Source organism: Eptesicus fuscus, chromosome 18 (assembly GCF_027574615.1).
Source record: "Eptesicus fuscus isolate TK198812 chromosome 18, DD_ASM_mEF_20220401, whole genome shotgun sequence".
Taxonomy (NCBI): domain Eukaryota; kingdom Metazoa; phylum Chordata; class Mammalia; order Chiroptera; family Vespertilionidae; genus Eptesicus; species Eptesicus fuscus.
In genome coordinates this window covers 9,303,121-9,327,950 of record NC_072490.1, presented here as the reverse complement: position 1 = coordinate 9,327,950, position 24,830 = coordinate 9,303,121, and the positions used below count along the sequence as shown (strand labels likewise).

At 42.7% G+C, this 24,830-nt stretch overlaps 1 protein-coding gene and 1 long non-coding RNA gene across 2 annotated transcripts; both read right to left on the bottom strand.

The window, feature by feature from the left end:
- Window positions 1-5,472: 5,472 nt before the first annotated feature.
- Window positions 5,473-8,520, bottom strand: LOC129152127 (uncharacterized). Its single transcript, XR_008558845.1, has 4 exons — window positions 7,921-8,520; window positions 7,681-7,815; window positions 7,353-7,433; window positions 5,473-7,094 (listed from the first exon to the last, which is right to left on the bottom strand). It is a non-coding gene; the product is annotated as an uncharacterized LOC129152127 (long non-coding RNA).
- A 769-nt stretch (window positions 8,521-9,289) lies between these two features.
- ZNF35 (zinc finger protein 35) lies at window positions 9,290-21,309 on the bottom strand. Its single transcript, XM_008154423.3, has 4 exons — window positions 21,244-21,309; window positions 18,841-19,155; window positions 16,840-16,984; window positions 9,290-11,068 (listed from the first exon to the last, which is right to left on the bottom strand). The coding sequence occupies exons 2-4, from the start codon at window positions 19,030-19,032 to the stop codon at window positions 9,822-9,824; spliced, it is 1,584 nt and encodes a 527-aa protein (XP_008152645.2). The 5' UTR covers window positions 19,033-19,155; window positions 21,244-21,309; the 3' UTR covers window positions 9,290-9,821.
- Between the last annotated feature and the right edge of the window lie 3,521 nt (window positions 21,310-24,830).

The following is a 24,830-nucleotide window of genomic DNA, read 5'->3' as shown; positions in this document are numbered from 1 at the left end:
ATGTTTTTCCAATCAACTAAGGCTTCATTTTCTTTTACCCATTCCGACCCTGTCCTCCAGCAGAAATATGGCAGCCTTTTAATGGTTACAAAGACATTTGAAATCCACTTCATCCCAACCTTAAACCCGAGTGGAAGCTGGAGAAGGGAGAACTGATGTTCAAAAGGGTTAGGGATTTGTCCTGGGCTGTTGATGAGTGAGGGGTTAGGGCCAGGCTAGAATGCTTCTTCCCCACCATGAGGTCTGAGAGACTAACCTTGTCCCGAAACTTGGCCTGGTTTATGTCCCACCCACCCAATGCCAGATAAATCAGCTGGGCAGAACCAGAGGGTCTCAGGGTCTTGGAAGTCACCCAAGCATGGTCCGATCCCCTCCTTTTCAACCCCTTCTGCTCCATACACACACACCCTGTCTGATTCCTTTCCTTGCCTGCCACCCCCTGCCATGTCTCCACTCTTCCCCTTCCCCATTGCCTTTATTTCCCTTGCAGACTCTGGCCTCAGCCCGAAAAATCCCATCACTCCCCATCCTTGTTGCACCTTCCTCCTTCCCCTCACTGACCTCAGGCTACAGCCTCTCCTTTGTTTTCCCTCCCAAAGCTTGACTACAGCATCATCCTCCCTCCCCATCTCCAACCCCACACCCTCCAGCACACCTTTGCCCCTCAGGATCTTCCCTCTTCCTCCACCAGCTGCCCTCTCCCCTGCCATCCCAATCCCCACCCCATCCCACCCCTAGCTCACCAAATGAGGAGATGGACTTAGGGAACCTGCCAGGGCCCTGGCTGCAGGCTGTTGCTGGGCAGCTCTAGGGAGGTGTCTTCATCTTGGTGATCCTCCACCTGAGTTCCTCCCACTGAACCAAGGAGAAAAGGGGCGGAGGTGGGGCCAAGACCCAAATAGGTCCTTACTCCAAAATGAACTTCAAATGGACCCATCTCAAAGCAGACTAGTCAAAGGGTTATGCCATGGGAGCTTGTATAGTCTTGAAGAGAGAAAGTCTTTGACACTAAACTGTAAATATCATTTAGATATTTATAGCTTATTAAGGTAAAAGGACTAACTATAAACTGGGGAAAATATTTGCAACATATATGGCAGATAAAAGAGTAATTTCTTTACTACAGTTTGTACAAATCAATTCTTAAACAGAACAACCCAACAGAAACTGTTAAAGAACATGAACAAGCAATTCAAATTAAAAAAGAGAATATACATGGTTTTTAAGCACAAGACATGATAGCCAGTTTCACTCATAAATGAACGCAAAACATTTATCAGATCAGAAGACAAAACAATAGTTTTACAGAGGATTCAGGGAAATGGGCATTTTCATACACATACTGGGAACCACAGTTGCAATTTCTATTAGAATATCAAATGCCCTTACCCTTTATCAATTTATCCTGCAAAGTGGCACACATACCAAAGGAGAGTGTGCGGGGGTATTCAGCATAGTGTTGTTATAATGGGAAAAGACAGGAAAGAAACTACATGTCCACCAACAGGACACTCGCTACATGAATCACAGCACATCCACACAATGGAAGGTCACACAGCAGTGAAAAAAGAATGAGGTAGATCTTATAGGCTACTATACAACCATCTCCAAGACATGTGAAAAAGCAAGGTATAGACAATGTGCATCATAAACTCCTGTGTGTAGGGGGAGGGGGGATGTTATACAGAATATTGTAAATGCATGAACTATCTCTGGAAGGATCATCAATTTTATTTTTATTTTTTTTACTGACGTTATCTCTGGGTACTCTGGGCTGGGAGACTTACTCTTCACTGTTTGCTTTTGCACCACAGCTTTAGATAAGGAGAGGAGTCCCTGGAGATACACAGAGGAAGTAACTTGGGAGAAAGAGGCTTTGGCTTCAGAGTTGTTCTAATCCTGACTGGACTCCTGGCTTTGTAAATGGGAACAGACAGTGGTCGGCAAACTGCGTCTCGCGAGCCACATGCGACTCTTTGGCCCCTTGAGTGTGGCTCTTCCACAAAATACCACGTGAGGGCGCGCACGTACAGTGCGATTGAAACTTCGTGGCCCATGCGCAGAGGTCGGTTTTCGGCTCTCAAAAGAAATTTCAATCGTTGTACTGTTGATATAGCGAGTGTCCTGTTGGTGGACATGTAGTTTCTTTCCTGTCTTTTCCCATTATAACAACACTATGCTGAATACCCTGGCACATTCTCCTGTTGACTAATGAGTTTGCCGACCACTGGGATAAGAGAACTTCCCTCCTGAGGTGAGGGTTGAATGAGATAAAAGTCATATGGCATTTAGCATGGTGCCTAGCACACAGGAACCCTTCAACTAATGGGGTGGTTACAACCTTCCTATTGGCTTGCTAGGGTTGGGTTGCCCCCCTCCAGTCTTCTCCAAACATCGTAGTTATGTTGGCTACTGTGAACACACAGGGTGGCCTCACTGAGGCCCAAGGAAGCCAGGGACGCTCAGGTCTGGGCAAGGCCCCATTTGTCACAGGTCACGTCTCACCAGGATGTGGAGGCCTGGATTTCTGGCTTGGGAATTCTGCTTCTTGCCCCTAAGGCCTACTCATTCCATCTGTCCTTACTCTGACCCCCTGAAACTGACTGGGTCAGAATCCCATGGTCTCTTTTGGACTCTGACAAAAGCTGTCTGTGTGATCTCCAGGATTTCCTTCACCAGCCTAGCCTCCACACTCCGCTGCTCCCACAGAACATCTCACCACTCTGCACAAGCCATGACCTTCCCCTTTTATTAATTCCCCCTCTCCTGATCATAAAAGATTCAGGCTCATTGTAAAAAATGTAGACAATACAGGAAAACGTAACCACCGTTAATACCCAATGTACTTCTTTCCTTCAGACCTTTTCTGTGCATGTACAATTAAGAAAACTGGGTTCCCAGCCCTGGCCAAGAAGCTCAGTTGGCTGGAGGGTTGTCCCAATACACCAAGGCTACGGGTTCAACCCCGTTAGGGCACATACAAGAAATAGCCAATGAATACATAAATAAGTGGAACAACAAATTGATGTTTTGCTCTCTCTCTCCCTCTCTCTAAGTTCAATAAATAAAAATTTTAAGAAACTGGGGTCTCTTTTAATTTTGTACTTTTGCATAATTTAAATGTTCTTGAAATTATGATTTTTAGTGGTTGCATAATATTCCATCATACAATAATTTAACCACTCTTCTCTTACTGGTCACTTTGGTTGTTTTCAATGTAAAATAATAATTGACAAATATATAAATCATTGTCAAAATATCCACTTTCAGGATGGCTTTCTGAAAGTGGTACTACTGTATCAAAGCATAGCAACTTTCTTTTTAAAATGGTTGAGCTTCCCCTAAAATGATAATGGGTTAAAATGGTTCAAAATGTATGAATAACGATGATGGGATAAGATAAGCAAATTTCTAGAAGATAGAAAATGGGTAGGTGATCACTGAGAAAGCTGGGTGGAGGGAATACCAGCTTGGAACACTTGCTGAGGGCAATACAACTGAAGGAGGTAACTGATCTACCCCGCCAACCCCCAGAGAGACTTCGGACTTGGAAACCCCAAGTACAATGAAGGGTGGGAGGGACAGTGGGGCTACAACTAAGTCTGTACTAAGCCTTGATTCCCTTCCCTCCCACTCCTAGAGAAGCACTAACAGCATCCAATCTCCAGACAAAAACATCAGAGGATTTTTTGCTAAAGAAATGTAAGAGGCCCAGACAAAAGATCTCTTCATTCTGGCATGTAGAGGTTTCAGGAAACAACTTGCTCCCTACCAGTCATTTTAAAGGGAAGCCTCTTACTGAGCCAATCCCACTCCCACTCAGAGGTCTCAACTGGGCTTTCCATACATACACATAGGTGCATCATTAAGAATCATAATGTATTTGAGGAAAGTCTCCATGAGAGTGAATAAAATCAGGAGAGAAAAAAGGATTCAGGCAGGGCATGAAGGGGGTGAGATAATTCAGGTGACAGAAGAGACTTTTAAGAAAACTCTTAATTAGAATACTCAGATTTGAGAGGCATCTCTAAAATGAGGTTAGTATGCTACTAAAGGAACAAACAAGAAAAGACTTAAAAACTAAACTAATTACTGCCAAAATAAAAAACTTCACTAGAAAGGTTGAAAAATAATTAAGATACTCTACCAGAGAATGGCAAAAGACAAAGAAATAGAAATAACAGAGGAAGTAGTTAAGGTTCAATCCAGAAGGTCCAACATTTGATTGACGGGAATTCAGGATTTACAGAAAGAGCAAAAATAGGAAAAACATATGGAAAGGAGGAATTGCCACATAACACAAGAAGAAAATTTCCAAGAGTAGAAGTACCTGAGTCACTAAATTGAGAAATTCCAGCAAGAACATTAGGGAATTGAGTACACCAAGGATAAAGTGGAGACTTTAAAAGCTTCCAGCCTTGGAGAGAGGGAACAGATCACAATGATGCAAATACTACTTATTGATTATCAAGGAAGTAAGACTCAGACTGGAATCAGACATCCACAACTCCTGAGGAAAATTTTCAATCTAGAATTCCAGAGCCCGTCAAACTACCCAATCAAGGTGAGGGCATAGTTTGAGATATACAAGCATTCCACAATTTTGCCTCATACTCTTTCTTGACAAGTGACTTGAGGTGCACTGCAGTAAAGTGAGGGAGTAAGGAAAGAAAGAAGAGATGGAATTCAGGACAAAACAGCCCAGTGTATCAACAGAACTGAAGGCAGAAAGATCAACAAGGACAGACAAGAGTAGGAGGCTACAGGTATCAGAAGGCAAATACACAGGAAAAAAGGGGGACTTAACAGAGATGGAGAAGTTGAAAAAACACTGATGTGCTAAAAGCAACCAATATAAGTGGGGAAGAAGGCAACTAAGAACTTCAGTAAAAACAAAATGCTGTTCCAAAATGGAAATATAACCAGAGTAAGCTACTCAATCTGCAGTGAAGAACATGTCCACAGTTATAATATAATTCATACTGCTTATTTTCAACTTTTAAAACAAATCAATAAAGCATAAAAAAAAAGACTATGGTTCCAGAACAGAATTCAAGAGCTTTCAGACTTGACATTGTCAGAGGCAGAGACGTAGAAAAGGGAAGGAGAAAGGGACAGGGTGCATCCCACATCTTACAAAGTGGGAACTGAGATAATGTTTACAGCTAATACAATAAAAACGAAGTATGCAAATATAATAAATAACTCATTTTTTCCCTTATTATAAAATTCTTGCTCCTTATAGGAAATATGGAAATCACTTTTAAAAAAGCTTTTAATCACCCATAATTCAATTCTTCACAGTATCTGGATTTGAACCTAAACTCTGCAATTTACTATCTGTATGGCTGTGAACAAGTCACTTAACCACTTAAAAACTTTTCTTCTATTTCTTTCAGGTAATTTATCTATATGCTTTTTACTAGTATATGTATCATTATATAAGAATTGTACTATACACAATTTTGAATACAGATTTTTTTTTATTTCAAAGCATAAAGTAAAACTCTGGATACATATCATGTCATGCTCTTCTATATTTCTAAATATATTTCTAAACATGCCCTTCACCATAGGACAATGAGAGGTTTCCCAGAGATGGGACTTGAACCAAACCTTAAAAGAAACCTAAGTCTGCTAAGTAGGCAGGGCTGGGGAGTAGTGCTGAGGTACTACAGGCACCAAGGACAGGGAGCAAAGGCACACAGCACAGCTAGCACAAGCCTCCAGGCTGCAGTAAAAGGTGCACAGGAAGTAGAGAGGAGGTCAGAAAGAGACTATGAAGAGCTTAGTAAATCATGTTAAGGGATCCAGACAGTTTCACACAAAAGATGTGAGAAGAGGGTTTGATAGAACTTGTTTGCTCTGGCACCCAAGGTCTAGGACCACGTTTGCTACAAAGAGAGTGCATGATAAATAATTTTGTATGATACACAGGAATGCCTCCTGGAGTTCTAGTCTGGGTGCTGGACCATGCCTCGATTTGCTAAGGGAAGGAAGCCAGAAGCAAAATTTGTCTCCCTTCATTTTTTAAAGTGTCACTGGTGATGAATGTGCATTCCCAGGTGAGACTTTAGGCCCTAGAGCAGTGAGGGGCAACCTTTTGAGCTTGGTGTGTCAAACTTCGCCAAAAAACTGAGCATAACTCGGGTAGTGTGTCACTTTGAGGAAAAAAACTAACTCCAAGACTCTAGTCGCAAATGTTTCATCCTCAGGAGCAGCAAATGTTTCATCCTCGGCATGCGGCCACGTGTCATCAGAAATGGCTACGCGTGTCAGTGCTGACATGCGTGTCATAGGTTCGCCATCACTGCCCTAGAGGATCCATGGATTGGCCTTGGGGAGCCTAAATGTCCCTGGAATGAGCACAAAACTGAATGTGCCATCTGCATGTCTCCAAAAGAGGATCCACAACCTCCATCAGAGTCCCAAAGGGGCTGTGACCCCAAAAAGGTTACGCACACTGGATGGAGCAAGTGGAGAAGTGATGGACGTGGGAGGACACCTGCCTAGGCAAGGAAGAGGTGGGCTCCAGAGCACAGAGGAAGAATTAGCTTTGCCCAAGCACACTTCTTCCTGAGCCTGGAGAAATCCACAGCCAACTGTGTTTGCGTAAGCATGTGTTGATGAAGTCTCTCCCCTACACTCCCAAAGTACATCCAATCGCATTATCACTTTCGCATCACCTCGCTCCACTGTTGGTCTTATTTAAGAATGAGGACAGGTTTCCCTGCTCCACCCTTAATGCCCATCACTAAGCCTGGCTCTTTGACAACTATAAGTCTGACAGCTCTTAACACAAAGAAAATGAGGCTTCAAAGCTCTCGTCCACTTCTAGCAAGACCAGCCAAAGGAAAAGGGAGAAAACCCCAAACGGAAGCCAGCTCAGCCAACGAGGATAGCCACTCCTCCCCCATCAAACTGTACAGAAAAAAAGTGGGAGGTGATTTATTTTAGGGTTGGAATTGAACTGGGAGGAAGAGTTATTAGTTGGGGAAGGATTTGATCTGTCTAGTATTCAATCCACTAGGTTCACATGATTTGTGCAGGACTGGGGGTCCTGAACCTGGGTGCAGGTCTGTGAAATCTCAGATCTGGAGATGAAATACAAGCAGAAATATAAAAAGTCATCTTGATAAATGAGAAACAGAAACACATGTAAAACCTAGTTTGCTCATATAAATATTTGATACATTCACTTAAATTACAAACTAAGTTAAGTTAGGTCACAGAATCTTAACAAGGGTTAATAGGAGGACCCCAGGGCAGCCAATGGTTTTGCTGAAACCACTTAGAACACTGCATCTCCAGATCTGCTACCCCCACCTCCCACCGCATTGGATTACACACACCTTGGTCTGCAGGCTTCACTTGACTGCAGTGGCTCATTACCTTGGTTGCACAAAGGATCCCCTCCAGAGATTTCAAAATCTCTGGAAAACAGAAAAATTTTTAAAGAGCTCTAAGTGATTCTGACATGTAGCCAAGGCGGGAAACTACTGCTTTACTGCAAGGTTTGGTCACCGATTCCCAAACCACTTGGGTGGTTATATCCCAACCACTTGGATGGCTTTTCTGAAATACGTATGAATGGAAATCTTAAGACAGAAATTAGAATCATCCATAACTGAGTATTCAATTATGAGGATGAATATACAATTTGAAGCTAAAACAGTTTACCTGTCTTAATGCTTATAAATTCTAGGTGTTATCTTCCAGGAAAGTACACCATTGGCCTCTTATGCTATCTTCAAGGTCAGAGATTTATCCAAAAACTTCACACTTGCTCTCCTCCTTTTGAGCTTCCTGATCATGCTAGGATGGTCAGCAGAGACATGTGGTGTTATCGCTGGGTCTCTCCACCCCGACAGGGGAACACAAAAGTCACGTTCAGGGTCAGAGAGCATTTTTTATTCTTACTTTTGAGTCCTATTGATTTCTTGTGTTTGTGTCCATATGACTTAGAGTGGCACTGGGAAAGGAAGTTGCATGTGCTTTGATGAGACTATGGTTGAAGGAAGAAAAAGAGATGAATAAGCTTTCTTGCATATGCCTTCTGTATATGAAATAAGCTTTCTTGCACATGCCTTCTGTATAGTGCCCTATAAACAACAAAGCCTCATGTTAACATTCAGTCTTGCAGAAATGAGACAATAAATGTATGCACCAAACTGCTTACTACTGGGTGCAGCATTTATGATAAATGCTCTTGCATGCTGAGAGGGGTGGTGGTGGACAGACCCAGAAATCAGGAGACTTAAATTCCAGTCTTAGATTTGCTGCTTGCTGGTCACACTGCCTAAGGCACACGCTGGAATCTGTCACCTTCCCTACCTAAAAATCAGACTACACACCCCTTTCTCAGGTTCTTCACAGATCTGGGTGGGGATTACCGGTGGTTGGATAAACAGCATGGCAGAACAAAGAGAATCTGGATTTAGGTCTTAGATTTGAACATTTGTCACTTGTTATGTGGCCTTGCTTTAAATGACCACTCACAGGTAAATGGGGCAAACCCCTCTTTCAGTGTTGTAAGGATTAAGGTAATGATCTATGTAAAAACATGAGAGAAGTGCTGGGTTCATGTTATACATGAAGGTACACAAAGAATAAAATTCTATATAAATACAAGGCAATATTACACAACTCTAGTTATTGCATAGATTTATAAATAATTTTCCAGGAGTAAAGGCTCAGTGGTAATAAAGGTATTATCTTACCTTAGCCAGTTTCTTCATCCTTCTAAAGTTTCCATATTCCAATACCTTTGAACTTCTCCCAAAAAAATTAAGACCTTAGGAATCCCACTCTGCCCCTCCCTCTCCTTTCCTTTCCCTCTTTGGCCCTCTCAGAATTAGAAGGGCTCCATTTTTCTTCTAAAGACCACAGAGAAAGTAAGAATGACACTGACCGAGCCAGTTGGCTGGGCCTAAGCAGTGAGCGGAGGAAACGTGGGCAGGCTCTAGGCCAGCTTGTTCTTTGACTCCCCTACCTGGGACGGGGCTGTCAAGAGCAGCTCACTGAAATGGAGTGCAGTGGGAGCTGGGGCTTCTTTGGAGAGCTGTTCATCTTAGCGAATGAGTACAGCCCAGCAGCATCTGTGGCCCCAGTGTGGAATCTCCATCAAACCTCAAGTGCTTGGCCATGCAGACTGGGGAAGGGTCAGAAGAGACTCACCAGAGCTTCCTCATCCAAGGTTCATGAGGTATAGAATGAGGGACACAGCCGTTGTCCTACTTCTGTCCATTTGAGGAGTAGTGGACAGTTAATAGGTTTAAAAAATATATTTTTAATTACCTCGGGAATGGAAAGCTTATAAATATTCATAGGTGGGTTGTTGGTGAACTGCTACCCAAAGTGGTTTCCTTAACTAGTTGCTGCTTAACCCAAAATGCTATGATACAGGGTTTAAAGCGCCAGAATTCCACCAGGCAGACCTATACCAGTAACCTGCCTGTTGCTCAAGAAATTACCAGTTTAAAAAAAAACACAAAATTTAGTTTAAAAATACCTTTCCCCAAGTGGGATCTTCATCATTTAGCTTTGTATGACCCATTTCTAAGAAAGCCACATGGTATTTCAGACACCACCACCACTTAGGGGACAGTTAAAAACAAAGTCCTTGCCTTTAGAGGCTTAGCTTTCATTTTCTTTAAGTTAGCCTCTGAAATGCTTGTGTTTTGTGCTGCACTCCTGAAAACTATTATCTTTAAGATCGTAGCAGGCCTCGTTTTTACAAAGGAGGAAGAACAAAGCAGTGGTGTCTAATCAGGGGGGTAGCAGGTATGACCAATGCCTGGAGATCATCTTCTTCCTTTATGTTACTCAATGAGGTGGGTTCTGTGGTGTCGCATGAGGTGGGAGTTGGAAATGAAGGCTGCACCACACTTCTCACACTCGTAGGGCTTCTCCCCCGTGTGGGTTCTCTGGTGCACAGTGAGGCTCGACCGCTGCCTGAAGGCCTTGCCACACTCATTGCATGTGTAAGGTTTTTCCCCATTATGGATTCTCTGATGAATAAGTAGGTATGAGCTGCAGGTGAAGGCCTTCCCGCACTCATTACACACGTAAGGAAGATCTCCACTGTGAATCCTCTGGTGCACAATAAGGCAAGAGAGCTGACTGAAGGCTTTTCCACACTCGCTGCAGTCATAAGGTTTCTCTGCAGTGTGGATTCTCTGGTGCACGATCAGGTGTGAAAAGCAACTGAAGGCCTTTCCACACTCTTTACACTCATATGGCTTCTCACCAGTATGGCTTCGCTGATGCACAATAAGATTTGCACTCTGGGTGAAGGCTTTGCCACAGTCATTACAGGCAAAGGGCTTCTCCCCGGTGTGGATCCTCTGGTGGACAATGAGGTTGGAGCTCCGAGTAAATGTTTTCCCACACTCATTACATTCATAGCATTTTTCTGTAATGTGGACTTTCTGGTGCCGAGCAAGTTGTGAGCTGTAACTGAAGGCTTTCTCACATTCACTGCACTTGAAGGTTTTTTCTAAGGAGTGGATTTTTTGATGGACAGTCAGGTTTGAACTCTGAGTGAAGGCTTTCCCACATTTAGAACAAACATAGGGTTTCTGTCCAGTGTGGATTCGCTGATGCACAACAAGGTTTGCACTCTGAATGAAGGCCTTCCCACACTCGTGACACTCAAAGGGTTTCTCCCCAGTGTGGATCCGCTGATGCACCACGAGGTTAGCACTCTGACTAAAGCCTTTCCCGCACACACTACAAGTAAAAGGTTTCTGCCCAGGCTGGCTTTTCTGGTTTTTAACGGGGCCAGAACTACGGTTGTATCTTTCCCCAGATTTCTGACATTTCTCGTCTTCTTCTTCTTTGAAGCTTCCAGGTACATGACAGTCCTTCACTGTCACTTGCCTGAAGTCTTTCTTTTCCCTCTTTATTCTCTGCCCCTTTAACATGTTCCCTTTTTCGAAGGCTTCTTTGAACTCAGGTCCTTGAGAGTCAACTTTCTGGATGCTTCCTGATACCATGAAGGGTTTTTCTGCTTCATCACATATTTCAGTTTTTGGAACCAATAATTGTAGGTTCTTGGTATCAGCACCTGAAACAACAAACAACAAATACAAGTGTCAGCTTTTTCTAACCTAGAAAAAAAATAAGATCATAAAGTCATAAAGGTGAGGAGGTCTGTGACTTCAGTGTCTGTAGAAGGGCTTCATTCAAAGAAAGAATCACCTCTGGCCCTAGTTGGTAGCTTAGTTAGTTAGAACGTCGTCTCAATATGCCAAGGTTGCGGGTTTGATGCCTGGTAAGAAGCAACCAATGAATGCAAACATAAATGGAACAAATCAGTTTCTCTGTCTTTCTTACTTTCTCTCTCCCTATAATAAGAAGAAGAATTAAAAAAAGAATCCCCTCACGTGCCACCTCTCTTCTGTAGGTTCTTCTGCCTGGCCTATGATCTCCCCTACACCTAGAGCAGAATCCACTGATTCATGGTCTTTCCAGCATTTCCATTTCCCTCCACTAGACATTTAACACACGGCCTTATGCCAGGGAAGCCATCTCCAGACAGGTCTCCTCTGGCTGTCTGATAACTGATCTCACAATTAGGACCAGTTCTGCAGGACACCAGTCTGTCCCCAGGCTTGCCTTCTTACCTCGGCCACTTAGTGTGAACCTGCTTACAACCCAGAAGTTAATTAGGGAGATGCCCTACCTGTGAATGAAGAACTGGGCAACTTAGGCTTTTGTATATGAGGATGCTGCGTATCAAAGAGAGGATAAGATGGACAGAAAGGGCCACACTGGATGCCAAGGATGCCAAGAGGACTACAGTGGCCAAACGCCTCCAAAACACTAAGAGGCTGTGCAGCAGAGCACTTAAGAACATGAATTCTGGAGCCAGACTGCATGGTTTCAAATACTTGCTCTGCCACTCAACCAGCTGCATGACTTTGGGCTAGTAACTTACCTTCTCTGTGCCTCAGTTTCCTTACCTCTAAAATAGAGACAATAACAAGATCTACCTCATAAGACCAAGAGAGGAGGAATTTAGTTTCTATGTCAATTGCTGAGAACAGCCATAGAGCGTAGATTTGCGGAGTGTCTGCAGTGACTTTCAGCCTGACGAATGGTACTATGGGTCACAGTGCTGGGACCAGGAGGAAAGATGAAACTTAGGGGATGGCAGTTGCTATGGTAATAGATGGCAACACTAGAAGGGACTAAAGACGACTGTGAACAGAGTAAACACCTTACCCCCGGTGTCGAGGAAACAGCCTCGCCTCATGTCAGGGAAAGATGACCTTTTCGGGTTACGTGTAAGACATGGGATACCCTGCTCCACAGTGCCCAAAAATACCGTAAGAACATCAAAGCTTCCTGAAGCTTTAAAACTCTGACTAGTCTCTGCTTGCTCTACATCAAGCATATCAAACTCACGGCCCGCCATATAATGGTATGTAAGAAAAGTTTTAATAACAATTTCGTAACTTAATTTTTACAATATCCATCCTGTTGAACATAATTATTAATAACGAACTACAACATTTGCTAATGACTGATTACTATAATCGTGTTGCATTCATTTCCCTTATGTGCCTTATGCGCAGGCGCACTATTCCTCTCCACTTATACTAGCAGCAAATATTTTAGCAGCCGATTGCCACGTCATTAATCTTGGACTGACTTGTTTGGTGTGCACAACAGGAAATTCTTCGCTTTCAGAGAACAAGAAAAATAGGTTTATTTGCATTACGCTTACTAATTTGTGCATTTATTCAGTGTCTGGTAAGTTAATGTTCAAGAAAAAACATTAATTTTTATTAAACTGTTCTATTATTATTTTATGTTAACGATTACTCAATTATTTCAGCCCTTTGTATTCAGCGTGTCTCTATCGAAATAAACTTACGTTTCTATGAAAATGGAAGCTTTTGTTTTTTTGCGGCCCACATAAACTTAAACCTTGTTTATTTGGCCCGTGTTAGCCTTTGAGTTTGACATGCTTGCTGTACATTGCAGCAGAACCCTAATGGTGTCAACAAGGGGCCCTGCAGGCAGTGACCTCATAGCTCTTTGTCTCCTCTCCAGCCTCACTGCCCTTGACCTTCAATGTGCACCCATGCAGCCAAGGCCTCCCTTTCCCAGAGCTGGCGGACTGAACCCTTATTAAGTGTTTGAGAATTAAACCAAGCTCAGGAAAATACTCAAATAATAAGCCAAGTGGGATGAGGATCAGCAGGGGTGAGGGGTGCGAGGCAGGCCTCCCCATTGGTGGTGTCAACTTAGAAGTGAGCAGTGAAGCTGTGAACTGCATCACGCAGCAACTGCCAGGGGAACCCAGCACCCACAAAACATCCTACCTGCTCAGGCCAGGGCGACTCTCCAACCAGAGATGAGGGGGTGGGACAGGGATGTCAAGGTGGGACAAAGCAATATGGGGGCAGGAAAACAGCCCAGCTTGTTGCCTGGTTAAGACCATGGTAATATGAAATTCCATCACAAGTATTCAGATAATAGGAAGGGCAGTGTCGCAGAAAAGAAAAGCCTGAATAAGATACAGAAGAGCCCCGAATGTGTCAATAAGTCTGGAATGTTAACCTTTTTCTGATTATATCTACTCCTACTGTTCTGGTATCTTTTTTTTTTTTTTGTAAATCTACTCCAATTTTCTGCCTGAGGTTTAACTACTCTTATATCTCCTTAGTTTTTTCCTCTGCCTCTTTCCCTTACTGCCTCTCTTGTCACTCTCTTCTCCTAGTGTTTATTTTTTAATTTTTATGTGAAATATTCTGATTTTTCCCTTGTATAGCTTGTCTTTTCTGCTTTTCTCTTGCTCATTACATTCTTCTCATTTATGTTCTCTACTATTATTTTTTTCCTACTATTCTTTATCTCCTACATCTCACTTTACTTTTCTCCCTTCTACTACTCCGTCCCAATTTTTTCCATCTTCTTCTTCTTACTTTTAGGTTCTCACCACTAACACTAGGGGGCCCCAATCCCAGCAGCTCTGCAACAGATCAAAGCCCAGGCACACTTTAGCTCCTAGCCTCACTCCCTCCCCTGACCTCACTCCTACCTTCCTTACTGTGAGATTTAGATGAGAAAGACATGAAAGATGAAGACCAGTAGGAACTACTGAATAGATTAGATCTAATAACGGAAATAATTCCTTATATTTGCATAACGCTTTATGTTAAAACTAGTGGCCTGATGCACGAAGATTCATGCAAGAATGGGCCTTCCTTCCCCTGGATGCTGGCACCGCCTTCGCTCTGGACCAGAGCCGCCTTTCCACCTTCCCACACTGCCCAAAGGCCCAGAGTGGCTGCAGTGGTGCAGAAGGCCTATGTCATTGACGACACAGGCATCCCGCCCCACCCCCAGCTGCTCAGCGCCTGTGTATGCAAATTAACCCACCATCTTTGTTGGGTTGATTTGCATATTCACTCCTGATTGGTTGGTGGGTGTCACAAAGGTATGATCAATTTGCATCTTTCTCTTTTATTAGTGTAGATTATTACAGAACTGGGTACAACTGTAGCCCAAAAGGTCTTGATATGAATAGTTATTTAACAGATTCAACACAGAGATGAAGTAAGAGGTAGGGTCTTGGCAACTGCCCAGGGAAATCAAGGCCAAATCTTATCTGCTCAAGCTCAAATCAAAATCAAAAGAAAAATACTTCTCTTTCATCTAAAGATAGAGAGAGAGAGAGAGAGAGATCTGAAATGCTATGAGTCTGCCATCTTAGCTGCTGATGTGAAGGATAATTTGATTTACTAAATTTGTAAGTCCAACTCATGAGATTTACAAAAGCTGTATGTGTATAAGATTTGTAAGTTTATCTGCTTAGGTATTTGAAATGTTTTAAAGAACTAAAGATATTAAATTTACATTTCATGTATTTTTATTTAAGAAAATAAAAATAAAGAAAATTGTTATATAGGTGGAATTAAATGTTTTAAAAAGTCAATTTGCAAAACTTGGAGCTTACATAACCATGAATCACAGACAAACCACAAGTGTTCTCATGTTTATAAAAATATTTCAAGATGTGTGAATGAACTAAAAGTAAGTTATGCTTAAAGGCTTAAAAATTGGTTTTTATTGTAAAATTTAAATAAACTCAACATTAATTAATATATAGAAAACTATAGATAAACTCTCTCAAACTTTGAAAACCCAGTAACATGTCAAAATTTCCAAAGCACTTTCATGTATATGATTTTACCATCAAAATGAAGCTTCTCCTTCACTTGAGCGCCACAAAAGGGCAGTCTGTGTCTTATTCACCGCTGTAGCCCCAGCACCGACTGTCCTGGCTAGCACATAGGAAACTGGCCCCCAACCAACCCTGTATGTACTGAATGAATGCACCCCATTTACAGAACAGGAAATGGGGATCCAGGAGCAAACAGATTTGCTCAAGGCCATAAAATTATCAGAGGCAGGGCACCAACTACACTCAGATCTCTTTTACTTCTCAGAGCTCAGTGTTCCTGCTATGACCTGCTGCTGTGGAGGTGGCTGGCAGCACAGAAAAGTAAGTCTTAGCTGGGAACAGTCTTGAGGTAAGAGAAGGAAAATAAAGGCCACTCCTGGCGGACGGGTGCAGTTGTGAGAATTAAGACTATGAATGACTAATAAAGCAAGGACACAGAGAAAAAATGTTACACAGGGGAATACATCAGAGAGAATGGAACAGAAAGCAGAAATTGAGGAACAGAAGCTGCGGAGAGTTTGGGGAATAAGTAAAAAACAGGCAAGAAGATGAAAGGTGGAGATCCCAACCTTCCTCACAACACTGGTGTAAGAAAGTGACTTGGGTGTGGTTCGGGGCGTCGCAGCGGTCCCCCTCCTCCCTCCTAACCTGTCCCCCTCCTCACCTGCCCCCTCCTCCCTCCTCACCAGTCCCCCTCCTCCCTCCTCACCTGTCTCCCTCCTCTTGCTCACCTGTCCCCTTCCTCCCTGCTCACCTGTCCTCCTCCTCCCTGCTCAATTGTCCCCCCTCCTCCCTGCTCACCTGCCCCCTCCTCCCTCCTCACCTGCCCCCTCCTCCTGCTCACCTGTCCCCTTCCTCCCTGCTCACCTGTCAATAAAAAAAAAAAAAAAAAAAAAAGTGACTTGGACCACAAATGCCTGAGGAACTGGCTAGTGAGGAGAATGGGTTCAAAATATTCAGACTCAGCCCTGTACCAGACAGACTCATAAAGCGAGTGCCCAAAGGGGCCGTGGCAGATATCCAGGGATTGCTTCCATAACACAGGACTCATGGCTACCACATTCTTCAGCCAGTTACACATCACTCCATTGGCAAGCCTCTGCCACTGCTAGTTAGATATATAACACTAGAGGCCCGATGCACGAAATTCGTGCAAGGGGTTCGGCCCTCACGGCCCCAGCTGCCTCATGGCTCCACTCACTGATCAGTCCGGAAGGTCGTTCTGCCATCCGGTCTAATTAGCATATTAGCTCTTTATTATATAGGATACCTGCCTTTCCTAAGTCCCAGCTTAGAGAACCAGATGATAAACCACCATATCCTTCATGAGGACCTAGTTTTCAGCTGATGCCACTGCTCAAAATCCTCCAGAATTTGCAAAAAGTTCTAGGAAAACAGAACATCTCCAGGGCATTTTCTCAAAATCACCAACCTATGCTAAACACAAAGTATATGAAGAGGATACGTACCCACGTGTGTGAATAGATAATGAAACCTGCTCAACAATAAATGTGATTAAAAGGTGAATCTGAAGTTCACCTGTGTTTGTCTGGTGTCTTGAGACTCTATGCAAAGTAAGCCATTTCCTGTGACAAATGCACAGGCATCTTTCAGCATTCTGAATCAGGGGCTAAACTTACCTAGAGAGGTCATGTTCCCACGAGTCTCCAGTATCTCGCTCTTGGCAAGACTCCCTGGTAACGAGTAGCTGCCGAGGGTTGAAGCAGCAGGCACCTCCTGCGTTGCTTTCAGGACTACCGCCATGTCCCAGAACATGTTCTCACCCTAGAGACAGGCAGGCACAGGTGGGTTTATGAGAGGATGGTCACTGGGATCAGGGGGTGGCGGTCGTCAGGTATGATGACTGCTTTTGAGGATGAGAATATTACGTACCTATTCCTGGAAATGATAAAACAAACAAACAACCTCCCCCACACCAATCCCAAACTTTTTTTAAAAAATTGATTTTAGAGAGGGAGGGAGAGAGAAGGGGAGAGGGGAGAGAGAGAGAAAAACATCCATCATTTGTCTCCTGTATGTACTCTGACTGGGTACCATATACCAACCTCTTTGGTATATAGTACAACATTCCAACTGAGGGACACGGCCAGGGCTCCGAACATTTTTTTAAAAGAAAGGAACAGGAAGTCAAGGAAGCCAGTCTTTCCTAATCCCCATGACGAGTTAGGCAGAGAAGCAAGCCTGCACCTTCTTCCCTGTCACTCTGATTTCTTTCTTTCTTTTTTTAAAAATATATTTTATTGATTTTTTACAGAGAGGAAGGGAGAGGGATAGAGAGTTAGAAACATCAATGAGAGAGAAACATCGATCAGCTGCCTCCTGCACACCTCCCTACTGGGGATGTGCCTGCAACCAAGGTACATGCCCTTGACCAGAATCAAACCTGGGACCTTTCAGTCCGCAGGCCGACGCTCTATCCACTGAGCTAAACTGGTTAGGGCCCTATCACTCTGATTTCACCTCAATGCTCACTCTAGCATCCAAACTGAACTTGCCAGTGAGTGCATGACAAGACAAGAGAGCACATGGGGAGATTTTGCAGAGTAGAATTTTCTGAGGCCTAAAGATCAAAGATCATATTATTACAGAGGCTTTGGAGAACCTCATCTAGCTAATGATGGTAAGGGGTGTGTTTGAAAACATAAGGACCACAGTGTAGTACAAAACCTCACTACTCAAAGTGCCTTTTGCAGTTCAAATGAATCACCATCAGCTGAGAGCTTGTGAGAAATGCAGAATCTCAGAGGTCACACCCCAGACCTTCTGAATCAGAATCTGCATTTCAACAAGACTCCGCCACAGTGATTCCTATGCATATTAAAGTTTGAGAAACAAAGGTCAGAATGATCAAATCCTGACTGGAATCAGCTAAAAAGTTTTTTGTTTTTTAAAAAATATATTTTATTGATTTTTTACAGAGAAGGAGGGAGAAGGATAGAGAGTTAGAAACATCGATCAGCTGCCTCCTGCACAACCCCACTGGGGATGTGCCCGCAACCAAGGTACATGCCCTTGACCGGAATCGAACCTGGGTCCTTTCAGTCCGCAGGCCGACGCTCTATCCACCGAGCCAAACCGGTTTCGGCTCAGCTAAAAAGTTTTTAAAACTGGACAAGTTTGGATCCCGCCCCCAGATGCTGATTTAACTGGAATGCAGTATTGCATGGGCATCAGAGTTTTATAAAAAGCTCCCCAGGTAATGCTGTGTAGCAAAGTTTGAGAACCACCAGTTTATAAATTACTAGATGGCAGCCCTGGCCGGTTGGCTCAGTGGATAGAATGCCAGCCTGTTTCCGGTCAAGGGCACATGCCCAGGTTGCATGCTCAATCCCCAGTAGGGGTGGAGGCTGCCAATCGATTTTCTCTCATCATTGATGTTTCTATTTCTCTCTCCCTCTCCCTTCCTCTCTGAAATCAATAAAAAATATATATATTTTTAAAGTACCAGATGCCACATCAATCAGAAGAGAATGCTCCTTTATATTCCAAAGGACTAAAGGCCAGAGCTCCAGCTGAGAAACAAGGCTCCAGGTGTGGCAGCAGAGGGACAGCGGCCCTCTCTGAAACCCCTGGAGATCTTTCGGTTTCTCCTCCCTCATTCCTCCCAGACCATTATTTACCTTTTCCTCCTGCTCTGCCCCATCAAGGCCTTCCCGCGGATCCTCTCCAGGAGCTCCGGCTTTGATGTCCTCAGAATGCATTTGTTGGCTGGATGCCTGACCTAGGAATCTTTCTTCTTCCTCCTCCTCCTTTTTCACTGTCACTGGGCCCCACGGGGCCAGGGCCATGGCCTCTCTCAAATCTGCAGTCATCTTCTCTGCTCAGCAGAACTCCTGCAGCTGAGGGCTGCCCAGCAGAGGTCAAGCCCCATCTAACCTTTAATTTCAACAGTATGTTCTTGAGTTTCCTCCCAGTGCCAGGATGAGTACTGTCTACTGAGAAAGCAGAAAACATTGTTAGCATCAAGCAGACGTCTGCCTGGCTGATTTAACTGGGGTCCCCGAGGCGAGGACGCGCCGGCCCACCACAGGGATGGCCCCTGCTACCAAGCCCACTGGCCAATTTCACCAGTGCCTAGACAGTGGCCACTGCAGCACAGGGTCTGCTCTACTCCTCATGCATAGGATGGAAGGGGATGAACTGTAAACTTGTAATTTGTCCCCATAATAATTACACTGCAAACAGCTTTATATAATGTCTACTGATTTTTTCCTGATTATAAAATTGATACATTTTTATTGTAAAGACTTGAAAAATACAAAAACTGATTAAGAAAATTCACCACTGGTCCACCTCCAAAGAGATATCCACTGTGGATGATAGAATATATTTCTTTTAGGAGAAAACTTCTACCACAATTGTGCAACCACAGTTATGACAAGTTAAACTTTTTAACTATGGGGATTCATATTTTCACAATTATCACCACGGGGTTTTTCTGTGTGTGTGTTTTTAAGAAGGGACATTACAACACAAAGATTTTAGTGCCAAAGGTAAATAATAGAATGATAATCGAATAATAACCTCAAGAAAAACGTGGGAGCCTAGACACCAACATGTTAGGAGTGGTTGTCTCTGGGTGATGTGATTACAGGTATAGTTTTGAGGTTCTTTTTGATTGTTATATTTACCATTTCTCCCAAATGTCCTGTGAGACTAAGGCTTAGTCTTAAGATAAAGAAGATTTTTTTCATGTTGCCATTCTTCACACTTATCATTTTTAGTAACTACACAATAACCTATGGTGTTATCTATCATTCCCATTGAAAAAAGCATCAATACAGAAATACACAGAATTAAATATATGTCCTACACACACACACACACACACAAATTAGTGATCAGTCTACTTAATCTTTTCTCTGCATTGCCATACATGTATATACACCTTCACACTTACTGTTTATTTTTCCACAATAGGTCATATATATACTGTTCAGCAATCTGCAGTTTTTTTGTGTGTTTTTTCTTAATCTGCAGTTTTTTGAACTCAATTTCTATATTTCACAACAGTCTAGTAGTCTTAGGTAGATGTTTCAATGTAAGTACATTCAGAGATATTTCATTCTGGCATAGTACTTTCTATTATAGCTATAATTTACTCAACCATCCCTAATTTATGAACCATTGCTTCAGTAAAAGTTTTTATTGTTTCCACTTATTTTCTTAAAAATAATTAATGCTAAGATTTTTCTGTGCAAATAGAATAGAGGGATTACTGGCTGAAGGAATTTATGATTGACATGTACTGCCAAATTGCTTCCTAAAAGGACCACACCAAATCACACCACCAACTTAACAGTACCCTTTTCTCACAACCAAGCCAACAGGTTTTTTTGTGTTGTTGTTTTTAAGTGATACAATTACCTTAACATTTTCGTTGACTATGAAGAGAATGAGCGATTTCTACTCCCCTTTAGATGCTTTATTAGAATAAAAATGCTTTTACTAACCCCTTTTGTTGCTATTGAAGTGATCGTATGCTTTTTCCCACGTGTTAACTTACTAGCAACTTATTGTATACATTGAATTTCTTGAGAAATGCAGTACTTTCTCTCCTGCAACAAATTTTAATTCTGGAACATTATTCTTTCCTTGACTAGCCGAATTCTAGGTAGGAAGACCCTTAACACTCACCTGTGAACATGCAAGATCGGCTACTGTGAGTACTGTCATCAGGCTGCTGAGCAAACGCAAATCGGCCTCCAGCCCGAGACTGCGCGGAGTCCCCTACCAAGGGCTTTCCTTTCAATGTCCTTTATTTCCCAACGTGGCAACCCATCTCCTCCATCTCCAAGCCCCACGCAGCCCTGCTCCCGGGTAAGCCCGGCTCCTGCGGCGGTTCGTGTCCAACCTCCCCCAGGCCAGGCCCTCCGTAGGCGGCAGCCGGGTTCCCGAAGTGGTGGGGCGCGGAGGCACCCTCGGACCGAGCTGGGGTCCCCCGAGGCGAGGACGCGCCGGCCCACCACAGGGATGGTCCCTCCCGCGCCCCCGTCGTTCGCGCCACCCCCAACCCAGCTCACCGTGCGCTGCGGAGAGGCCTGGCCACAGAACTCAGGGGCTTGGGGGCAGAAGGCCGGCGGGCCGGGACCCCCGCGGTAGCGGCTAGCGGCGCCAGAACAATGACCGGACAGGAAGTGCTCCGGTGGACTTCCGGCTCCCCAGGTCGGCATGCCGGCCTCTCTAGGAATCTGGGAGGTGCTTTCCTCTCGATGGGTATCCTATATTGCTGTGGATCTGGGATGGGAGCAAAAGCGCTTAGAAAGGGGGGAGGCGGGGTGCAGGTAGACTGTGGCCCTGGCTTCAGAGAGAGTGGGCATCCCCAGGCTGGGCAGGGGCAATTAAACGAGGCGAGCACCCAAGAGCCCGAAGCTACAAAGATTTAATCTGTAGAAAGCCCTGATAATTTTGCTCCAAATGTTTTATTCTGAAACCATCACACGGGTACAGAGAAGTTGAAAGGTGCAATACCTGTAGCCTCCATCTGGACTTATCAACCTTGGCTACGTTTGCTTTGTACCACAGTACATACTGAAAAACATTTTTTTGAAAGCGGTAAACATCAAAACACTTCATTCCAAATACTTCAATATTCATCCTTTCATAATATTCTCCAAACACCATCATTACAGGTAAGAAAACTAATCATTTCCTAATATCAACTAATATAGTTACATTCAAATTTTCCCAACTGTCCTAAAATACGTATTTCATAATTTTGTTTTTCCAAATCAGTTTCTCACACTGCATCACACTCCTTAGTCTTTTTTACTTTTCATTTTGAATTTAAAGATTCATAGGAAGTTGCAAAGATACTACTACCTTTCACCTAGTTTCCCCAAATAAATATATCTTACATAATTATATAAAAATCAGAAAATCAACACTGGTACAATGTGTGTGTCTACTTCTGTCATTTTATCACGATATGTATAGATTTGTAATAATCAACACAATCCAACACTACAAAGATTTCCCACCCTCTCCCTGCTCCCTCCCACCATTCCCAACTTCTGGCAACCACTAATCTGTTTTTCACTTACGTAGTTTTGTCGTTTTAGAAAATTATGTAAATGGAATTATCCTTTTTCACCTTTTGAGATTGGATTTTTAACTCAGCATAATTCACTTGAAATTCACTTAAGTCATTGCAGGTATCAATAGATCACTCCATTTTATTGCAGAGTTTAACCACCTACTGAAGGACATTTGGGTTACTTACAAATTTTGATTATGAAAAAAAACTGCGATGAACAGTCATGTACAAGTTTTCACCTGAACATTAGATTTCACTTTAGTGGGATAAATGCCCAGGAGAGCAAATACTGGGAAGAAACTGCCAAACTCTTTTCCAAAGTGGCTGTGCCATTTAACTTTCCTGGCAAATATGAGATCCATTTTCTCCACATCCTTGCCAACATTTGGTGTTAAGCCATTTGTCTGTTTCCAAAGCTATTCTGTGCAGTTATTTTTAACTGGCATTTCCCTAATGATTAATGATGTCAAACAACTTTTCATTTGCTTATTTGCCATCTATACTTTGGTGAAATGTGTGACTTTTGCTCATTTTTAAATTAAATCTATTTATTGAGTTTGGAGAATTCTGTATATAGTCTAAATATAAATCCTGTATGGATGTATGATTTGTAAATATTTTATCCTCTTGAGCCTTTTACTATTATTTTTACTTCTTAAATTGATTTAAGAGAGGGAGAGGAAGAGGGTGAGGCAGAAACATCAATGATGCATCATTGATCTGCTGCCTCCTGTACACCCCTGAGGCATATGCCCTGACCCGGAATCAAACCATGACCTCCTGGTTCATAGGCATATGCTCAACCACTGAGCCATGCCAGCCCGGGCCTCTCAAGAGTCTTTTAAAGAGTAAATAATTTTTCCCTCTTATGGAGCATGTTTTTTATAAAAATCTAAGAATTCTTTGCTTAGTTCCCAACTATTTATTTATTTAGCCTATGGATATCCAATTGTTCCAACAGCATTTGCTGAAAAGTCCCTCCTCTGCTGAATTCCTTTTGTATCTTTGTCAAAAATCAATTTGGCATTTGTATGAGTCTATATTCCTGCTTTAGCATCTTATTGATCTTTAGAATCTTTTAAAAATATATATTATTTTATTGATTTTAGAGAGAGGAAAATAGAAACATCAATGATGAGAATCATTGATCAGCTGCCTCTTGCACACCTCCACAGTGGGATCAAGCCTACATACAACCCAGGCATGTGCCCTGACCAGGAATGGAACTGTGACCTCCTGCTTCATAGGTTGATGCTCAACCACTGAGCCATGCTTGGCGGGTGATCTTTACGATCTTTTAAACACAGCTTCCTAATTCACTTATTATACCTTTTACTGTGTTAAATTTCATACATATTGTATATAAAAGCAGAGAACAGTACAATGAACTCTTAATACTCATTCGGCTTCAAAGATTATCACCTCTCCCCTTTTCATCATTGTCATTTTGAATAATACAGTGCAGTTTTCTTGTACAATATCCCGCATCTGAATTTATTTCTCCTGGTGTCACTTATCTTGTTCTTCTGCTTCCTATATGTCCTGTAAACTGGCAATCTGGTCTAAGAAGCTTGATGAATTTAGGTTATACTTTTGGCTTATTGTATCCCATGAAGAGGCACATTATATGGGTTGTTTCAGCCTTAGTAATGTTGCATTTTAACTGGTTAACCCTTTGCACTCGCTTGCTTTTTTCTCGATTCCTTTATTCTAATGCTAACCGTGTCGAGTCACACTCGACATCTGAGTGCAAAAGGTTAAGAGGTAAATGCTAGTTTTCTCCATTCTTAGAGAACATTTACCTTTGTAATTATTACATAATCTGGGGTGATTCTTCTGCAGCACGGATATAATGCAATTTCATATTCATTACCTTGTAATAACTTCATGAGGTAGATATTCTTCCTCCTGCTTAACAGATGAGGAAATCAAAGTTCCAAGAAATGAAGGCATTTGTCCAAGAAAACTTGCAGAATCTAATTCATAACCAGGTCGTAAGACTTTTAACCTTGGGCCCATTCCAGTATTCACTTTTGGGTACCTTCATTCTAATGAGGAACCAGCCCTCAAGGAACTTTGGAGTTGAATTAATAATTATTATAATCAATATACCACTTTAATACTACTAGTAATTAGGAAACACAATCCTGATAGTAATACCAACTACAGAATTGGAGTTTGAGAATGACAACATAAAATTATGAACTCAAGAATATAGGTTGAATTAAATTTACAAATGTACAAAAGGGAAAACTGAATGAATCGTTGCTTTACAGGGAATAATGGGCCTGACGGTCCAGAAATGGATTCTGAATTGGTTTAATTAGAGGTTGAAGGGCTTGGCTGTGTGTGAAAAATTTGTGTAGTTGAGTGCTGGGGCAGAATGTTATTTCTTGAGTAAAAAGCTATCTCATGTCAACAATGATAAAGAAATTGAGGACAATGGCAGGGATAATCAGCTCATGGGTTGGGGTTAAGGACTTTTCCCTATGAACAAGGTAAGCAACATAGGACTACCCTTCCATTCTGATACCCTACATACACCAGGTTTCAAATTCGAAGGTTGAAAAGAAA

What these genes read in the sequence shown, in the direction of transcription:
- ZNF35 (XM_008154423.3), bottom strand. Translation starts at nt 19,032, where the DNA reads ATGACTGCAGATTTGAGAGAGGCCATGGCCCTGGCCCCGTGGGGCCCA. An exon ending in GGGCAGAGCAGGAGGAAAAG is followed by an intron (nt 16,985 to 18,840) that starts GTAAATAATGGT and finishes GCCTGTCTCTAG; the next exon opens with GGTGAGAACATGTTCTGGGA. An exon ending in TGGGAACATGACCTCTCTAG is followed by an intron (nt 11,069 to 16,839) that starts GTAAGTTTAGCC and finishes TTGTTGTTTCAG; the next exon opens with GTGCTGATACCAAGAACCTA.